We start from the raw sequence: 21,119 nt of genomic DNA on the forward strand, positions 1-21,119 counted from the left end.
TGGATCCTTGACTAAGGTAAAAGCAATAAAAGGTACTTTTTAGGAAACAAGTAGATACCAGAAAAGGCAGAATTACAAGCTTGAAAAATAAAGAAAATACTGTTCCTAATTATGTAGACAGTATTCAAGTATGCCAAAAAGAACAGCATTGCAATACTGAGTGAAAGTTTGGTTGTGTCCCCTCCAAAATTATATATATTGAAACCTTTATCCCTAGTATCTTAGAATATGACTTTACTAGAAGTTAAAGGCTTTTATAAGTACTCAAGTTTGAAATCATTTAAGTATAAATAATACAATATGATTGGCATCAAGTGGAAATTAGAGACACACACAAACATAGAAAATACCATATCAAGATGAAAGCCAAAATCAAGATGTTTCTGCAAGCCAATGAATAAAAAAAAATTAGTAACAAATCACCAGAAGCTAGAAGAGAATCATTGAGCACATGATTTCACATAACATATGAAGGAAACAACTCTTGATCTCAGGCTTCTGTTCTGCGAAGCCAAAAGACAATGACTTTTTCTCATTTAATCTATTCTATTTATGATGTCTTGTACATCAGCCATATCAAGAAAAGACAATGTGGAGTTATAAAATAAAAACTACTTTGTAAAAGAAAATTTCCATTTGTTTGCTATCAAAAACCTTCAGGGTACAAAGAACTGTCATAATTGACACTGGGCTATCTCTTCAGAGAGACAGATACATACACACACACCTATAGGAAATTAACAATTACTTGTAAATACAATTATGTTTACATTTCTTGTTAATATTTCAGAATATTCTGAGTATCTACTATGCATTATTCAGAAGATTAAGTTGAAGACATAGAAATCTAGGAAGAGCCAGCTCCTATTAAATGGGAATATGCAATCAAATCTTGATCACCCATTCAGAATAGACATTCAAAGAAAAAAATTAGAACATTGATAAATAGTGCCAGTTTTATTCCAAAATAGCAATACCATTTATTATATATTTAATTATAAAGACAATTAAATATCCAGTATTTCCAAGTTAACTCACACATATTTGAATTATGAGAAATTATTACTTCTGTTCTTTGTTTGTGTCTAAGTGTTTTCTAATGGTAATGATCATTTTTACTTTTTGTTTATACGAAAACATACTTTAGTAATAGAGACATATTTTATACTATCATCAATTAGTAATTGTTTAAAAAAGTACAAAGTAACCTATCTCCAAAAGACTAAGTTCTGAGAATGTCTTAGACTTATGTAGTATAGAGGAGACATTCAAAGAATAAAAATGTATAATACTGCCAAATAATTACAGTTCTATTTCAAAACAGCAATATCATTATTACGTATTTAATAATACAGAGCACTGAAAATCCAGTATTTCCAAGTTAATGCTAATTCCTTTGTAATTAACTTTTTTCCAAAAATTTGTTCCATTATGGTGAAAAACTAAGTGGACTGAATCACAATAAATGGTAAGACTAGGTTAGATTATGAAAAAGCAGCCTCCTCAGACAAACTCAAAGATAAATGTTTTTAATACACTTACCGCTTTCAAAACAAGCATCAAAGGTAAGATGTCCTTTCTTGGGTTGTCCAGAGTATCCATTTGGAAGCACCACATATTTGCTCACATTCCCTCCAATGACATCCTCATTTCCTATATCATTGCCTATTCAAGAAAAAGAGTAGTATTAAACAGAAATCTAAGTGTATTTTGCAATAAAAATTCAATAATATTAGGATGCATTTTGAAGTTTAGAAGATGAGGGTTGAAATCTTACTTCTATCACATACTAAAATTGGGCCCTCTAATAACAAAAAAGAGAAGTATAAATTCATTTTCCAGGTTGTTCTATATTTAGATTTAAAGATACCTAGCATCACTACTGAAATCTAAAGTATGTTCATGAAACTGAATCAACTCAATAATTGTTATTGTAATTCATCATAAAAATATGTTGTTTTAGTATGAATGAGGCAACTCTTCTACAAACATCACCACAGTGTCTTCAAGTTCAATCACCAAAATAATCTGAGAACTGAGAGAAAGTCTAATTCTTCGGAAGTTACTTCTATTTGAGATGTAGAAAAGTGAAATGTCCATTGCTTGCAACAAGAAATGTCCCAACAAAACACAAAACCATAACTTTCTCAAATCTACCACAGAACTGGTACTGCAGGGCAAGCAAATACTTGATATCGAAGAAAAATAAGGCCTCAGAATAAAAGATGTGCTTTAAGAATTGACTCTTCTATGACAAGACTATAGGACAAAGAAATATTGGGTACCATACAAGTGAGAAAAAAAGGATACATTTTTAAAATTAAAGATCACATAAAAGAATGATGACAGCATAAAACCAGTAAAGTCACAGACACAGTAGGAATTCACATCTGCTTGAAGTTGCTTTCTTAACCTCTAGCAGATATTTTGGATAAAGTTTAGGGCCAGAATACTAGTTCAGAAAAATGCCCTTTGTGCTACATGCCTGCATAAGAGTGATTTCTATTACAGAAAAGCTATAAAATTCTACATTGCCAGCATCTCTTATGGAAAAAATGAAAGGCCGTATTCCATTAGGAGAGAAAACAGAAACCTTATCATCTTAGTGTAAAACTGTGAGTCATTTCAGGAAGGAAAATAAAAGAATATTCTTTGACACCAGGAGAAGATGCAGAAAATAGTCGTAAGACCAAGATTTTAGACATATTATGTGTAGAGTAGAAGAAAAAACTCAAACATGGCCAATCAAAGACTCAAAGAGTGTTTTGGTGCTAAAGGAGAAGTACATAGGATCATTAAAACTTCCATCCCTGAACAAGGGTAAATGGGACCTAAGTAAGTCTGAGTATAGCACAAAAATTGTCCTTCCCTCTCCACTCTAGCTTTAATAATTCTTATTAAAGTAGAATAATTATTCTACTTTCATAGTATGAACAGAAATATGGAGAACAACCTCTATGTTGGGCTAGAGAGATTGCTCAGATTTTAAGAGCATATACTGCTCTTAAAGAGGACTAGTTTGATTCCCAGCACCCACATCAGGTAGCTAACAATCACTTTTAACTCCAGCTCTGGGGGATCCAATGGCTCTGGCCTCTACAGACACCTGCACTACATTAACATAGCTACACAGAGATACATACAGATACATGATTTAAAGTGACACTGTGGGGGCCCACAGAGGTTTCCTAGTGAGATATGAAATTGCTTTACCCAGCAGAGCTGCATTAAGGAATGGCTTAACAGGTGTGGTTACCAGGTGTTTGGAAGGGTCTGTACTTGGCTGTGCTGGGGGAGGCCTTTTGCCCCACCCCTTGGTATTCCTATCAAAAGTCCTTTGAAGAGACAGAAGGGACTGGTGGATATTGATCCAGGTCCTCCCGAAGCTATCCTGTGTTTCTGTCTGTCTCAATCTCCACACTATCTTTCTATCTAAATATTTCTTGTCCCTCTCTCCTCAAGAGAACCCTAGGGAAAAGTGGGAGCAAGTCTCCCACGTGATACAAATAACTCTTTAAAAATAAAAAAAAATAAATCATTTGTGGAATATTAGTTTAAAATGTCTTACATCTGTTTATGCTGTGGAACATTTGTTTAATGATGCAAAGATGTGTTGCATTCTTTTATGTTGCATTTGTTTAAATCTGTGAAGCTGTGTTAATTTGCCTGTCTAAAACACCTGATAAAGAACTGAATGGCCAATAGCTAGGCAAGGGAGAGAAATAGAAAGGGCTGCCAGGTAGAAGAAATAAATAGAAGGAAAAAAGAGAAGAGGGAGGAGCAAGAAAAGGAGGAGAGAGGACACCAGAGACCAGCTACCCAGCTTGAAATGAGTATTCACAAAAGGGTCTTAATGAAAGGGTGCATCCATTCCCAATGATAAAGAATGCTCACATAATTTTCTGATGTCTTACAGTAGAGATCCAGCATTCAATAGAAAATTGTGGAACATATAAAACTAATAAAAATAGTGTATTAAACTGTTGAGGAGAACATTGGACACTAACTGGAGATGGGAGTATGAATAAATGAGAGGGAAAGGAGTATGGGGCTTGTTCTGTGAAGTTTCTGTCAACTTTGACACAAGATAAGAGTTGTTCAAGAAGAACAGTGGATGTTACCACTGGAGAGGCAGTCCTGGGTTATATAAGAAAGAAGATGAACAAGCTATGGGGAACAAGCCAGTGAGGAGTCTTGCTTCAGTTTCTGCCTCTATGTTCCTGCTTCAGTCCCAGCCCTTACAACACTCCATGAAAGACTGTGATTTGTAGTATAACCAAAATAAATTCTTTCCTCTCCAAGCCATTTTGGTCAGTGTTTTATCACAGCAACAAACAGCAAGCCAGGGCAAAATCATGTTCAAGATGTATTATATACTTGAATGAAAATATCCTTATGAAACCAGTACCATGTCAATGAATGTATCCCAATTAAAATATACTACTACCTAAAAACAAACTAAAGACAGACAGATGCGAAAAATGAGCAGATACTGGAATTACCAAATATTTTTTAATTAAAACTAACATACTGATGAGCCGGGAGTGGTGGTGCATGCCTTTAATCCCAGCACTCGGGAGGCAGAGCCAGGTGGATCTCTGTGTGTTTGAGGAAGCCTGGTCTACAGAAGCGAGATCCAGGACAGGCACAAAAACTACACGGAAACCCTGTCTAGGAAAAAAAACCTAACATACTGAGCTAATGAGATAAAATCTGTAGGAATGAGGATTTCTTTCTAAGCAAAATATGGTTTCTTGAGGTAGAATCTACTTGGTGTTTATGTTTTTTGTTTTGTATTTTGAGACAAAGTCTCTCTATGTAGCATTGGCTGTCCTGGAACTCTCTATATAGACCAAGCTGGCTTAGAACTCACTGAGATCCATCTGCCTCTGCCGCCCAAGTACTGAGATTAAAGCATATGACTCCATTCCTGGCCCAGAATCTACTCTTGATAGAAAGGTTGTGAACATTACTGAAATTAAAACTAAGGATTTAGATTACAACATAAACAATTGATAGCAGGGCTCCAATTTTTAGAGTTTTACTTTGGGTAACAAAGTAGCGATATACTGCATTCTACAGAGAAATCTTTTCTGATAATGTTTTGTTTCCTTTCATGTTTTCTTGTTTCCTTTACTTGAGACAGGTACTGACTCTGTACTGCAGGGTATCTCAAACTTGAAGCAACTCTCCTACCTCAGCCTCTCAAGTGCTGGGATTACAGGTGTGTGCCACCATACCTGACAAGAAATCTTACAAGAGTCTATTAATGCAACAGATTTTAATTGCCTTATTTAAGAAAATAGCAGAGTCACCCAACCTTTAGCATCTACCACTTAATCACCCAGCAGCTATCAGCCCTAAGGCAAAACCTCCACCAACACAGAGATAACTTACTAAGACTCAGATGATTGCAAGCATTTTTAGCAATAGAATGCTTTAAGACACAAACACACATATAGTAGACATGAGTTGCAAATTCAATCAAATATAAAATAAACATAACATTTCTAATGTACTAGAAACAAAAAATCACATGTATAATTTTATTGAGATATGTGTTTTAATTCAGCAGTCTGGAACAGAGCTTACAATACTTTGATGGAATGTCTATAGTCTGTGGAATAGGTTATCAATGAAAATAGTATGTACAATGATTACTAATGAAACAAAGCAACCTGAAGGTGCCTAGTTGGTAGGAGCCAGGAATGGTTGGTGTACTACGAAAAGAAGAATCTTGTATGACCTCCAAATATAATACCAGATATTAATTTACTTAATAAGTCCATTTACAATTATGTGAGCTGAGAGCCCACCTATGTTGCATAGAAATACAAAGCACTCTGTAAAGTTTTCTAACCACAACTAAAATAAAAATCCAGAAAAATTGTATCTGATTTGTTCATAATTTTATTCAAAAGAAACCATATTTTTAGAAAACTCATGCATGTCACCAACAGCATCATCATTCTTTGGATTGCTGTCGTAACATCCCTGCCAGCCAGCACTTTTAAGGCTTTTGTTTATAGTAAATCCATGTATGAGGTGATACATGAAAATCTGAGCACGCTTGACTTTGTCTTCAGATGACCAAATGTATACACACCCTGTTTTCCTTGTGGAGAGTACTATTCAGACTGTAGATCTACATGAAATGTCATCTTCCCCAGGAAGTATTTCCTTAACTTTCCCATGTAAAGATAATAAAATAACCCTCTGTGTTTCACACAGCACATTTTTAGTGCCTGTATTTCAGAATTATTTTTCTAATAAATTTCTCCTTCTAGTGATCATACAATTTCACACCAGAATAGGCTAATGTCTTACCTTTTTTTTTTTTTTCTGGAACACAGTATACATTTATTTTCTTACATCGTGGCACATTTCATAATAAAATACATTTGTTAATGAACCCCAAATAAATAGATTTCTTTCTTAAAAATTCATATATAATACCCGTAACTGAGATGATGATGTATTTTCTTTTTTTTTATTTTGCAATACAGTTCAGTTCTACATATCAGCCACGGATTCCCTTGTTCTCCCCACTCCCGCCCCCCTCACATTCCCCCCAACCCACCCCATATTCCCACCTACTCCAGGGCAAAGCCTCCACAGAGGACTGAGATCAATCTGGTAGACTCAGTCCAGGCAGGTCCAGTCCCCTCCTCCCAGGCTGAGCCAAGCGATCCTGCATAGGCCCCAGGTTTCAAACAGCCAACTCATGCAATGAGCACAGGACCCGGTCCCACTGCCTGGATGCCTCCCAAACAGATCAAGCCAATAAACTGTCTCACCCATTCAGAGGGCCTGATCCAGTTGGTGACCCCTCAGCCATTGGTTCATAGTTCATGTGTTTCCATTTGTTTGGCTATTTGTCCCTGTGCTTTATCCAACCTTAGTCTCAACAATTCTTGCTCATATAAACCCTCCTCTTTCTCACTAATTGGACTCCCAGAGCTCTACCCGGGGCCTAGCCATGGATCTCTGCATCCAGATCCCTCAGTCGTTGGATGGGGTTTCTAGCACAACAATTAGGGTGTTTGGCCATCCCATCACCAGAGTAGGTCAGTTCAGGCTGTACTCGACCATTGCCAGCAGTCTGTTGTGGGGGTGTCTTTGTGGATTTCTGTGGGCCTCTCTAGCACTTTGCTTCTTCCTATTCTCATGTGGTCTTCATTTACCGTGGTCTCCTATTCCTTGTTCTCCCTCTCTGTTGTTGATCCAGCTGGGATCTCCCGCTCCCCCATGCTCTCTTTCCATCGACCCTCGCCCTTCATTACCCCCACTCATGTCCAGGCTGTTCATGTAGATCTCTTCCATTTCTCTGTCATTGGGCAATCCCCGTGTCTTTCTTGAGGTCCTGTTTTCCAGGTAGCCTCCCTGGTGATGTGAGTAGCACCAGTCATCCTGAGTGAAGTAACCCAGACTCAGAAAGACAAACATGGTATGTACTCACTCATAGGAGGATACTAGATGTGGAACAAGGATTACTGGACTGCTACTCATGTCTTATCTTTTATTGACACTTTCAGCATCTCCATCCCATACAATGCTTAAGAAAATGTTAATAATTTCTAAATATTTCTTGACTTATGAAAAAATTTAAAGAGATTTTAGGAGTTAATTGCTGTGGGATGGTCTGTATGTCAAATGTGTTGCTGATAGGTCAATGAATAAATCACTGATTGGTCAGTGGCCAGGCAGGAAGTATAGGCAGGACTAACAGAGAGGAGAATTGAGAGAACAGGAAGCTGGGTGGGGGAGACACTGCCAGCCGCCATCAGGCAAGGAAGATGTAAAGTACCGGTAAGCCACAAGCCACGTGGCAAGGCATAGATTAATAAAAATGATTAATTTAAGCTGTAAGAACAGTTAGCAAGAAGCCTGCCACGGCCATACAGTTTGTAACCAATATAAGTCTCTGTGTTTATTTGGTTGGGTCTGAATGGCTGTGGGACTGGCGGGTGAGAGAGATTTGTCCTGACTGTGGGCCAGGCAGGAAAACACTAGCTACAGTTAATTTTTATTTAAACGTTAGGTTTTTGGTTTACTTGATGAAAGCATAGTATATGTATATTTTAAATAATCAAATAAATGAAAAGTAGTTTATATTTTTATTTATTTAATGTATATGTACATTTTGCATGTATGTCTGTACAACACATGCAGACTTGGTTCCAAAAGATGCCAGAAGAAGGCATTGGATCCTCTGGAAGAGTGGCCAGTGCTCTTAATCTCTGAGCTATCACTAAACCTCCCAGTGCTTTATATTTATATTTTACTATGATAAATAGTTATGATATAATGATATCAAATAAAGAAAACAAGGAACTCCAAAAATTCATTAACTGACACAGACATAAACAATAAGAAATATTAATTCCTCATTATGATTGATTATTATCAGTTACTTTTTTATAAACATAATCAAAATACCCAAGAGAGCAACCTAAGGAGTGACAGATTTATTTTGTTCATAACTTTAAAAGGTTCATTCAGTACATGGCTGATTGGCCGAAGCACAGTGGTAAAAAGGGCTAGGGTAGAGGTCAGCAAGTACTTCAACACCTGGTGGCAAACAAGGGGCCGAGAAGAAGGCAGAGGTGAGGCCAGGACAGACAGAGCCATCAGCATGTGGCTACTTTCTCCAGCTAACCATTTTCTAAAGCATCAAGACTCTCCCCAAATAGCACCACTAGCTGCCAATCAATCCTTCAGCACATTAACTTGTGAGGGACATTCAGATCGAAACCACAATAATTATTTAAATAAACAAGGCAAGGGCAAGGGACACAGAACTGATCACTTTATGTGCATATGAAATTACAAACAATGACAAATACAGGAGTATAAAATAATCTCAAATGACAGCTTAAATTGCTATGGAATAACTTCTGAGTTCCTGACTTCTGTACATATTCATGTTTAGCCTAAACCCTGTTTTATGCAGATTTTCAGATTCCAACTCTGATTTTAAAATGCTCTAAACTTAGGCAAGGCATTAATAAATTGAAGTATGACTTTGGATTTTAATGTCTTAAAAATTTGAGAAACTGAAATCATTTAATTCAGATATGTGCTGTATTATAACCTCTGTTAAGTAACTTGACAAATCTGGGTCTGTTTTCTTAACTTACAGTGCTTTCATGAGAGTCACAGGAAATACATGTGAATAATCTAGAATGCAACACTTCATCAGTAAGTGGCCTGCTATTATTAAATCACTGCCATCATTTTTAAGACAGGTATATCACCAAATATGTATATTTATGAAAGAGAATAAAAGATTAAGTTCTGTAGAGTATAAGGGAGAATTCAGAAAAGGAAAGGGGTCACTTAAAATCCATGAAGAAGGCATTGTGCCTTTTCCTTGAAGTAAACACTGCATACTGTAGCATCTTCTTTTATTATACATGAAAACACCCTCATTATCATTGTGTGCAATATATTTTTCTCTAAACATAGAGACAGAAAATCAGTGAAATTTTTAGTGTAAGAAATTTAGGAATGAAACATTGAATAAAATAGTTAAGGTTTACCTTTAAAGAAGTAAATATTAATCTTAAATTTTTGTTAGTATATACCTTGATGACATTGGTTCTACAGATTTATAAAAACAACACTGAAAATCAATATTTAGGAATAAATTATGAGCTTATTTGGGATGATGAGGAAAGATTTGCATCGTTAAATGTAGCACATACCTAGTGAGATAATGTGATAATTACATCTTATTTCAGACTGATAAATAGGCCTGTTGAGACATCTAGAAATAGATTTTAGAGCAGTGTAGAATTTTGACACTTAAATGGGTTATGCCACTGATGGATGTGACAAAAGCACACTTTGTTTTATTTTTATGTTGAAAACTACTTCACCCAAAGGGTATAAGTAACTCATATTGCTCAAATTAAGAAGTTTGCTTATTAATAAAAATTAATCCTTATATAGATCATGTTTCCATTTCATTAACCAGAAAACACTAACGGGGTCTATTAAAAGGTTCATTTTTATGATATCTTTCCAAGGATTCCGAATTCTGGTTAAAGATTACATTAAAGATGAGAATTAGCCTACTAATCACAAATTCTCAACCAAAATAATAATAATAATAATAATAATAATAATAATAATAATAATAATAAAATCTGAAAATTCTGCTTGAGAATGTTTTAGGAAAGAAAATATATTTATTTGGGTTGGTTTGTGAAATTTTTTTTGTTTATGTTTTAGTCATTTTGTTGTTTCTTGGCTTTGTTTTTTGTTTTGTTTTTAAGATAGGATCTCAACATGTAACCCTGGCTGACCTGGCCTGGAACTCACTAAGTTAATCAGGATTTCATTGAACTCACAGAGATTTACCTGTCTGGTGCCTCCCCAGTTCTGATATTAAAGATGTGAGCCTCCTCATTGGCTATTTCTTGACTTTCTGAGACAAGTTCATACTATAGCCCAAGTTATCCTTAAATTCTTGATTCTCATGCCTCAGGCTCACAAGTACTAGGATTATATGCATGTGTACCATTCTTTTTCTTTGGGGCCAGCTCCCAAATCATGACATAGAGACTTTTTATTAGTTATGAATGCTAGGCCTAGCTTAGGCTCATTTATGGCTAGCTCTTTTTACTTAAATTAACCTGTTTCTTTTTATCTACTTTTTGCCTTGGGGCTTTTTAACCTTTCTTCCTGTATATCTTACTTTCACTGCTTCTCATGTCTGGCTGGCAGATGCCTGGCTTCTGGCCCCAGACATGTCTCTTTCCTCCTTGTTCTCTTCTTTTATTCTCTTCTTTTGTTCCTCCTTTTTATAAGCCTAGATTTCTCCTTCTATTTATTTTCTCTGCCCACCAGCCCTGACTATCCTTTCTCTGCTTACCTATTAGCAGTTCAGCTTTTTATTAGACCAATCAGGTGTCTTAGGAAGGCAAGGTGAAACAAATGCAACACATCTTTACATAAGTAAGCAAATGCAGTACAAACAAAAGTAACACATCTCTACATTGTTAACAAAGACAGCAGAAACAAATGTAATACACCTTCACATAGTTAAAGTAATATTCCATAGCATAAACAAATGTAACAAATCTTTGCCTAGTAAGTGGTGGCACACGCCTTTAATCCCAGCACTCGGGAGGCAGAGGCAGGCAGATCTTTGTGAGTTTGAGGCCAGCCTGGTCTACAGAGCAAGATCCAGGAAAGGCGCAAAGCTACACAGAGAAACCTTGTCTCGAAAAACCAAAATAATAATAATAATAATAATAATAATAATAATAATAATAATATTCCACAAAATGCACATGCCTCTATACCTAGTTGTGTGGGAGTTTCAATCTCAGTGAACTAACACCCATTACACAGCTTCTTCCTAACATTCTAAGTAAACAGATTTACAAAGTGTACAGTAGCAATTCACTTCTGAAATGAATTTGTCAAGTGCACATGTCCCAATTCTCTCTAGCCATATAGATCTATAACAAAAACAAGGGATCTAGATTTTTTTAACTACAGCTAATCATAGCATGCTTCAATACTGAATACACAGTACATATCTAATTTTGTGTACACCCTATCTTGTGCCTAGAACTAATAATAATATATAAGACGCATAAGCTATAAAGTGCCTTACTCAATAAAAGAATATTAACGGTCTTAAAACACTGATCATATAGTAAATGGTTATAATAAATAGTAAAATATGTAAGAAGAAATATCCTGTTACTCCAAGTACAGACTATACAGTAGGTGCCATAGGAGCTGAAGAAATACAGATTTAAGACTGAATTTTTTGCTTGGCTACTTTTTAGTTGTTATGACCATAGATGAGCCCAAATTCATCAAAGCTAAGTTTTTGAGACTTCAATTTTGCAACATCTCACAGCTGTTCAAAACAAATGGTTGATTAATTTTTCCCTGAAAGAGAAATATGCATGCAATTTTCCAGTGTTTGATAATAAAGAACTTTTATACTTTGGTTTTGTACAGTACTATATTACACCTTTTTAATTTCAAATTATTTCATATTACAGTTAACTTTGTATTCCTTAATGCTCACTCCCCAATAAAGAACTTAAATGTTTTTTTACTTATAAGCCAGTCATAATGGAAAGAAATATATTTTCCTTTAGTTACTATTAATAGAGACACCTCCATTCATCACAGAAAGAAAATGAGAAAGCTGCTTCTACAGAATCATGTGGTGGTAAGCAGACAAGGTAGGGAGGAGAGCTAGAAGAGCAAGAGTATGGTATGTTTCAGCCTGTCACACAGGCTCAGAAACTGTTCTTCCACACAGATTGAATTGTTTCAGGAAGGCAATGATGATGGATCAGGCCTCGGAGAATTTACATATGTAATCTTGTCAAACTCTACAACTGCATTCTGGTTCCCAAATTAGACTGGTACTTCTAAATGAAATTTTAATTTACAGCCTAAAAACAGAACCCTTAAAAACAACATCTGGCTAGTATTCCTAATCTATTTCTGCCAAACTCAATATTCAAAGAATTCCAGCAGTGTTCTGCAAATTGAACTATTCAAGGTTGCTGGTAGATCTCATTAATCTCCCTCAGCAACCACAGAGTACTAACTCAGTCCTAGGCACTCTGGTGGGTACTTGACATATAGAAATGAATAAAACTAGTACAACCTTCAGAGTGTAGGCAGGAATGTGAAGTAATTAAGTACTTAAAAGTGTTCTATATTCTCTATATATTATGATTGCATGTTGTAAAAAGGAGTTGTTGTAAAAAGGCAATAAACATCTAATGTATAAAAGAGGGAAAATAAGCCAAGCTTTTTCCAGAGAAAAGTAAAATGGGAGAGCTGATAAGGTTTTGAATAGTACATATCTCTTACAAATATATCAGTAGTAATAAATTAGTATAAAAGATGATAAAAATAAATGACAAACTTTTCAGATGTTAAAATTAAATTCTCGACATTTACTTGAAAAAAATTCATTACTCAAATAGGTTTATTTTTATTCAATGATGAGGAAAAATAATCCTTATCATAATTCTTGTGGATGTTTCAAAGATAGGCTATTAGTCACAAGCATATAAATATCAAAGATCCAAGCAATTCCACAATCATAATCAATGATGTTAGGCCAAATCAACAAAGATAAATTGTGTGCCCTGATCTTAACTAGTGCAAATATATGTATTTATCATATATATATAACCAATCACACACACATTGATTCAACTCATGAAGGAAATGTAGTTTTAAAAAACTTAAAGTTTTGATCCACTAGTATTACAAAAATTTAACACAAATTACCATAATAGAAGAAATTTTTCTTGATCATATAAAATAAGTTTCATAGGATTACATACTGATCTGATCAGAGTTGAAGAATTTGGGCTAATTTTAAATTCACATTTTAAGAAAACAAACTAAATAAAAAGCTAATAGATTCTACAGTACTCTAAATTTAAGTTTCACAAAAGACCATAATGTTATTTCATCCATATTATCTAACAAAGTATTTGAAACAGAAGAGTTATAAACAATTGACTAAAGTGGATGAAATGATTAAGTAAAATAAAGAAAATGTGTAAGATTTTATTATTTCAGGCAATTTAAACAAAAAGATGCAAAGGGTATGTTTACAAACTATTGTAGAACTTTATTAAAGGCTATAAAAATAGCAACTAAGTTTTGAGAACTTAGAATGCATGAGACATTGGACTAAACATGTTTATGTATGAAGGTACATCTATGCACATATACATAGATGTATTTATACATGTATTTGAAGAAAGAGATTAAGACTTAGTGTGAAATCTAAGTGGACCTTGAACCAATTATACAGCCCAAGCCAACCTTGACTGCAAACCTCAAGCTCAGCCTTTCAAGTGCTATATATTATTTAATACAATATTCCTGTGGGACAGTTCTTAATTCTTTCCTTTTATAAATAATAAAACTTAGCTCTTAGAATTATAAAGTAACTTTCTCATGTTACATAGCTAATGAATAAAAAAATCAAAAATTAAGAACAGTTCTGATTTCAACAGCACTAACCAATGGTTTGGTGCAGTTAGTCACTCAATAAATGAGTTCCTATTGTCTACCAGGAATATCTCTAAGTGCAGAGACAGCATCATATGGCACAGATGACATTCATTCAATGATCCTTGAGTGTCACTAACATGTGATACATTATTGTTAACACTTAATACATCAAAGGAAGCAAAATGGCCAAAAATCTTTCCCTCTTCAGAATGTCAATTTGTAGAAACACTAAATATATAATTATTATAAATATAAATACTATGCCAAATATGACACAATCTTTAAGAAAATCCATTCTGGTTGCTCTCCTGGGTGTGTGTGTGTGTGTGTGTGTGTGTGTGTGTGTGTGTGTGTGTGTGTGTGTATCTCCTGACCACATTTCACACATCTCCTTTCAGTTAAGTAAACTGTTAGGTCTCAAAAAAAAAAAAAAAAAAACCAGGACAAGTCATACTCAGTACCTGTGGCTCTTCCCAGAACTTCTCACCTATCTTAACCTAAAAAGTCAAGAATGGTGGCTTGAAGTTAAAACCTAATGAAATTCCAAAAAGGTGAGCAAAATTTTCTTTGGTGAAGAAGATAAAATGTTTCCGAATAATGGAATTCCAACCAAATGTCTGCAGAAAAGTATCAGGTTATACAGAAACCACAAATGATTATGACTATGCCATATTTATTGAATATAGATTCTTTTCTCATACAATATATCCTGATTTCAAAGGATATAAAATATCCTTTCCCTCTACTCCTCCCAGACCAAGAACCAGAGAATAGATAGCCCAGAGACCTAATACCAAATACTACTGGTCTTTAAAAAAAAAAGTAGTGATAAAATGATGACTCCTAATGATATTCTGTTACATTCATAGGCTATTACAAACCTTACTCAACCATCAACAGAGAAGTTTCCTCCTGAAGCAGGTGGGAACAGATGCAGAGACCCACAGCCAGACATTACACAGAGAGAGACCTTGGAACACTCAGCCCTAAATGGTGTGTATCCATCCCTCAGAGCTCAGGGAATCCTGCAGTAGAGGAGGCAGAAAGAGTGTAAAATCCAGTCGAGATCGAGAGTACCAGGAGAACAAGATCCTCTAAATCAACTTAGTAAAGCCTATATAAACTGAGAGAGACTGAAGCAGCAAGGACAGGGCCTGCACAGATCAGCACCAGTTCATATGCATATATATTATAGTTTTCAATTCAGTATTTTTGTGGGAATCCTGAGTGTGTGAATGAGTGTGTCTCTGATTCTTGTGCTTTGTCTTTCTGTTGGTTTTCCTTGTCCAACCTTGATGCAATGGCTCTTGTTTTATCTTATTATACAAACTGCATTTTTATTTGTTAAAGTTTTTTTTTAATTCAGTGATGGAGCTCAGTATAAAAGCATAAAACTACCATACTTGAAGCCCTGTGTCTATTCCCCAAAATTTCAAATACCACATGTGGTGATGCATGCTTGTAATTGTAGACAACCAGACAGAGGCAGGACAATCTGAAGTTTGAAGTCACTCTTGACTACACAGTTAGTTCCAAGGCCAGACTGGGCTACATGAGACTCTGACTGTCTCCCTCACCTCCTACTCAAAAAATAATCAGTAACAAGCTCTCAAGTATAACCTTAATTGTACTTATTCTCTCTACTGACCACTATGCTGGATTATTCATTCTGTTGTTTAATATGCTAAATTAACACCCCATGATTTTAAATTCCTCTTGGTTTCTTACTCAGTAGATTTCATTTTCTCTTTTAATGAATAGCTTACCTTTTGCATAATACCAGTGCCATACGGAAGCACTGGGAAATTTAGCACCAGCACAGAAAATTCAAAATAAAACAGCTACATAAGGTGAGAGAAAGAATCTCTGAAGAGATTTTTTTTGCCTATGATTTCTTTATTTAAATGGAGGTAAATTATAGCAGTTATTGTTAAAAATAATAATAAATTATTTTAAAGGGATAGTTAGAAACTTCAGTTATTTGTTCCTAACTTTTAATGTCTACATGTATATATAGCATACTAAAATCATGTTTCTTCAAGTTGCAGAGTGTTTTTATTTAAGAAAGCTGCCCTTTTAAAGAAATAACTAATCTCTTATACAAGAAAGTGAATAATCATTCTACTTCCAGCAGTGAAAAAGTTTTGATTTCTACCACATAAGCAGCCAGAGGCTGGGCTAACGCCACATTAGGCAGGAGACAAGCATGGCTACAATGTTTCAAGCGAGAATGAGAGACATTAAAAAAATGATGAAATTAGAGGCTATTGGCTTATCCTTTGGAAAATTAGATTTCAAGAACAATTAAAAAAGATGATAATGTCTATAAGAGACTTCTAAAGAAAACATGACTTTCTAATCAAATATTCTTCAGTTTTGAAAAAGAAGGTTGAACTCAATTAATTTTAATAATTAGAAAAACAAAAGTGGAGGGGGTACAAAGCATCGTGTTATCACATATTTATAAAATATAAAAAAAATTTCCATACAAATAGTTTCTTTACATTTTTTTGTCTTTTCCTCTACACAAGCCTCTAGCTTCTTCATGATGTCATTCATAAGGTTAGATAAAGCACAGGGACAAATAGCCAAACGAATGGAAACACATGAACTATGAACCAATAGCTGAGGGGTCACCAACTGGATCAGGCCCTCTGAATGGATGAGACAGTTGATTGGCCTGATCTGTTTGGGAGGCATCCAGGCAGTGGGACCGGGTCCTGTGCTCATTGCATGAGTTGGCTGTTTGAAACCTGGGGCCTATGCAGGGTCGCTTGGCTCGGCCTGGGAGGAGGGGACTGGACCTACCTGGACTGAGTCTACCAGGTTGATCTCAGTCTGTGGGGAAGGCTTTGCCCTGGAGGAGATGGGAATGGGGGGTGGGCTGGGGGGAATGTGAGGGGGGGCGGGGAGGGGGGGAGAACAAGGGAAACCGTGGCTGATATGTAGAACTGAATTGTATTGCAAAATAAAAAGAAAAAGAAAAAAATAGTTTCTTTAGAAATCCTCCAAATTTTTCTCTGATAGTTTTTATGAAATTTTACTAGCAATATTCATTGTACATGATAGTAATAAAGACATTTTCATACAAGTATATTATGCACTTTGACTATATGCACCTCGCCAGCCTCCACTTTCTCCCTGTTTCCAACTGCTACTATTACCCATTTTCCCTTTATTGTGCAGATACACATTTTCTTTACCCACACATGTTTACTGACACTGACACTGGCTATCTAACTAGACTATTAGGAATAATGCTGTAGTCCACAGAGATGGGCAAGTATTTCTGCGGCATGCTCAGGTCTGATGAAGCTAGGTCAGTTTATAGACCTCTATCTAGTTTTCTGAAAAACTTTAACACATATTCCCATCGGGTCAGGACTAGCATACATACCCATCAGCAGTTTATAAGAGGTTCTCCCTGACTTTTATTGTTTTTGTTCTCTTAAATATAACCTTCTGTCTGGAGTAAAATTCAATGTTAATGGTTTAATTTATATTTTCATGATGACTATAAACAATGAGCAATTTTCAAAGTTTTTAATCTGCTATTTATAACTCACCTTCTGAGAAATATCTATTCATTTCATTGGACAATTAACTGATAGCACTGTTTGATTTCTATGTATTGAGTTGTTGAATTCTATATATATTGTAAATAATAATCCACTATTTAAAAAATAGCTAGAGAAGGCTTTCTTCCATTCTATAAGACAATAAGACTTTCTTCCATTCCAGTATTTTCATTCAATTACTTCTTTTACTGTGCCAAAGTTTTTAAAATTAATGTAATTCCATTTGTCAATTTTTAATTTTATTTTTGGAGCTATTAGAGTCCTTTCAGAAAATTCTTTCCTATGCCTATATCTTGAAATGTGCTATATTTTTCTTCTAATAATTTAAAGTTTCTGGAGCTGTTCTTGATACATTTTTAATTTGTCTTTTGTACAGAGTGAGAGATATGGATCTAGTCAATCAAAAATTATTAGATAATAAAGATCTGAAAGGAAATTAAGTAAATGAAAAGAAAAAATATTGCTCCATATAAACAAAATGATGAATGGCCGGTAGCCAGACAGGAAGTATAGGTGGGACAAGCAGAGAATTCTGGTAACAGGAAAGCTGAGTCAGACAGACGCTGCCAGCCCCCACCATGAGAAGTGAGATGTAAGGTACTGGTAAGCCACAAGCCACATGGCAACTTATAGATTAATAGAAATGGGTAGATTTAAGATATAAGAACAGTTAGCAAGAAGCCTGCCACAGCCATACAGTTTATAAGTAATATAAGCATCTGAGTGATTATTTTATAAGTGGGCTGTGGGACTGTAGGGATTGGCAGGACCTGGAGAGAAACTCTCCAGCTACAAATGGGGCAGAACGGGTTGACAATTGTTTCCACCTAAAACCTGAGAAAAAAGATTCTAAAACAGAGCTAAAAACAGCTTTCTAGTTGTCTCTCAAGTTAGCTGCAGCCTGCAGGTTTGAGCTACTCTATGGTGGGTTTGTGGCATGCATGTAGGCTTGACCTATGCTATATTACACAAAGGTGTCTCCAAGCTGCGTACTATGCTATGTGTTGGATATAGATTTTGCTAGTTTTAAAAAAAAAGAGGTTTCTGGGCCACACGCTTTGATAAAAGGATATACCCACTGTTTCTAAGAATTGATGGCTCCCAGAGCTGGCTGTAAATGTACCACCACTATGTTGGGAAGCTGAGGTGGGCGGAGCCAGCAGTCACATTGCTGTTTCAGTCTTCAAATGCTGCAGTTTAAAGGAATAGGTTCACAATAAGACAGATTCAGATGGAACAAGACTTTAAATGCTTTACAATGTATGTAAAAATGTATGTAGGCTTGGAAGAGAGAGAAAAAGTAATATACACAGTTATATAAAGAAATACATAGTTTTAAAAATAAAGTCTTTAAAGAGACAGTAAAATTAATATAAAAAGTAAGCCATGTAAAGATGGATATTACACAGAGAATCTGGATTATGTTGTCTTTGGGATTTTTAACTGCAGAAAAACATTTGATCGTAAAAGCTGTTGAGTTAAGCCAATATGTATATTTTAAAGGTACCTTGACTTCAAAATTTCGATGTAAGGATATGTTGCTTTGGAAAGCAGGCTCTGCTTTTGTTTCCACACAAAGCAAGAGGCTATGGATTTGTTCCAGATTTAGATACATCAGGTTTGACCAGCCAAGACCCCCCTGAAAGGTCTCCAATGACACCATGGCCTAGATGACCCAACATCCAGAATGGTTTCAAGGCAACTGGTTCAGACAATACACACTCTTGGACTACTCCATAATCCTAAAATTTCTTTGTGTCCCCATAAGATACAGTAACCCCAACCAGCAGGAAGTAGTAAGAGAAGCTATGCCCAAATTCCAAATATACCAAGCTGGCTTTGGAGATGGAATTGGCTCACTCCTTCTCTAACACCAAGCATATTCCTAAAAAAAAAAAAAAAAAGGTTGAGAGATTCTCTTGTCCCATATCAGAAGAGCCCTCTGGTGTGGGACAGAGAAAAACCAATATTTTTATTTAAATCAGGTTGATTATAAATATGATCTCTTTATAAAGAAGAAGAGGGGATATGATATAGATATGATAGAATGAAAGGGTAGATTATTGAATCTACTTTTAAAGAGCAACTTGTTTAGAAATGTTTTACATTGCTACAGATTTTAGTTTATTTATACAAATTTAGAGTTAATTTTGTTATACTGTATATATATATATATATATATATATATATATATATATTTCTATTCTTGTTTGAGGTATTATGTTTACATAATTAATTTAGATTGTAATGGATAATTAAGAAATATAGATTAATAATTTGTCTTCTTTGATAGTCAAACTTATAGTCATGTTGTTTTCTAGGTATACATAGATATAATTCAATTAGGTAGGTAATCTTCAAACACTTCAAAGACCAACAGAATATGTCATTTAAAATGTTTTAAAAATTTAGACCTTCGGGACAGTGAGACATGTCTGCTCCTGGCAGCACCAATTTACTTCAGAGAGGAGGATGGGCATCAAAGACACTCTATATAGAGTTCGTCTTCTTCTTGACGAAAATAGCCATTTGGGCAAGAAACTGTTCTTGCCTGGACTGCTTGAAAAAATGTATTGACTGGACATGCAGGACCCATAGGAAGGTGACCACTGAACTTTGCTTGGCAAAATGATCCTTCAGGTTCCTGCTTTGCAGAGGAAACTGCCAGACATTCTACAGGACACTGAGAAAAGTGACTGAGAGACTCGGCCTGTGGGCTGAAGACAGATGCCCCAACTTCACAGAGGAACATTGGATGACTGTCCAAGATGCCAGCTGTCTCTGTCTACTCTTGCAAGACTCTCAAAAGTTGCTTGCATCCTTTTCCCGTTTCTCAGGTAATAGTATATCCTTCTGAGGTCTTTGGTGTAGTTGAAGACTACATAGTTATAATTTTCCTTAGTTATGATAAAAGATAAGTTAGATATGAAACCTTAGACTCACAGATATAGGATATATAGGATATCTTCTTTAATTTTGCCAAATACAAATAGACTAGATATTATAAATAGACTAAATATTGTAACTGTAATTCTTGCTTGATAATTGTTTTGTTATATGTAATTTTACTATGTGAAAGTTAAAACCTTCCTTTTGGAAAAAAAGAAAAGGGGAAGTGCTGTGGATATCACTCCATTTAAATAAAATGCTGATTGGACAGTAGCCAGGCAGGAAGTATAGGTTGGACAAGCAGAGAATTCTGGGAACAGGAAGGCTGAGTCAGACAGACACTGCCAGCCGCCACCATTAGAAGCAAGATGTAAGGTACCATTAAGCCACAAGCCACATGGCAACTTATAGATTAATAGAAATGGGTAGATTTAAGATATAAGAACAGTTAGCAAGAAGCCTGCCACAGCCATACAGTTTATAAGTAATATAAGCATCTGAGTGATTATTTTATAAGTGGGCTGTGGAACTGTGGGGATTGGCGGGACCCAGAGAGAAACTCTCCAGCTACAAAAAAAAGAACTAAAAAATCAAAGAAATAGAGTTGATTCTCGTAAAAAATAAACAAGA

The 21,119-nt window shown here is 35.4% G+C and overlaps 1 protein-coding gene across 8 annotated transcripts in view; it reads right to left on the minus strand.

Moving 5' to 3' along the window:
- Nucleotides 1-21,119, minus strand: part of LOC128096663 (BEN domain-containing protein 5) — a 1,178,660-nt gene that overhangs the window by 1,100,123 nt on the left and 57,418 nt on the right. For 7 of the 8 annotated variants that reach the window (XM_052716519.1, XM_052716506.1, XM_052716522.1 and 4 more), the window contains exon 2: nt 1,543-1,665. In XM_052716519.1, the coding sequence (XP_052572479.1) occupies nt 1,543-1,665 (123 nt within the window). Of the gene's footprint in view, nt 1-1,542; nt 1,666-21,119 lie in introns of those variants that run through there. The other variant, XM_052716509.1, reaches the window with a different exon arrangement.

The sequence above is a fragment of the Peromyscus californicus genome, unplaced genomic scaffold (assembly GCF_007827085.1).
Source record: "Peromyscus californicus insignis strain IS unplaced genomic scaffold, ASM782708v3 Scaffold_5__1_contigs__length_169319896, whole genome shotgun sequence".
Taxonomy (NCBI): domain Eukaryota; kingdom Metazoa; phylum Chordata; class Mammalia; order Rodentia; family Cricetidae; genus Peromyscus; species Peromyscus californicus.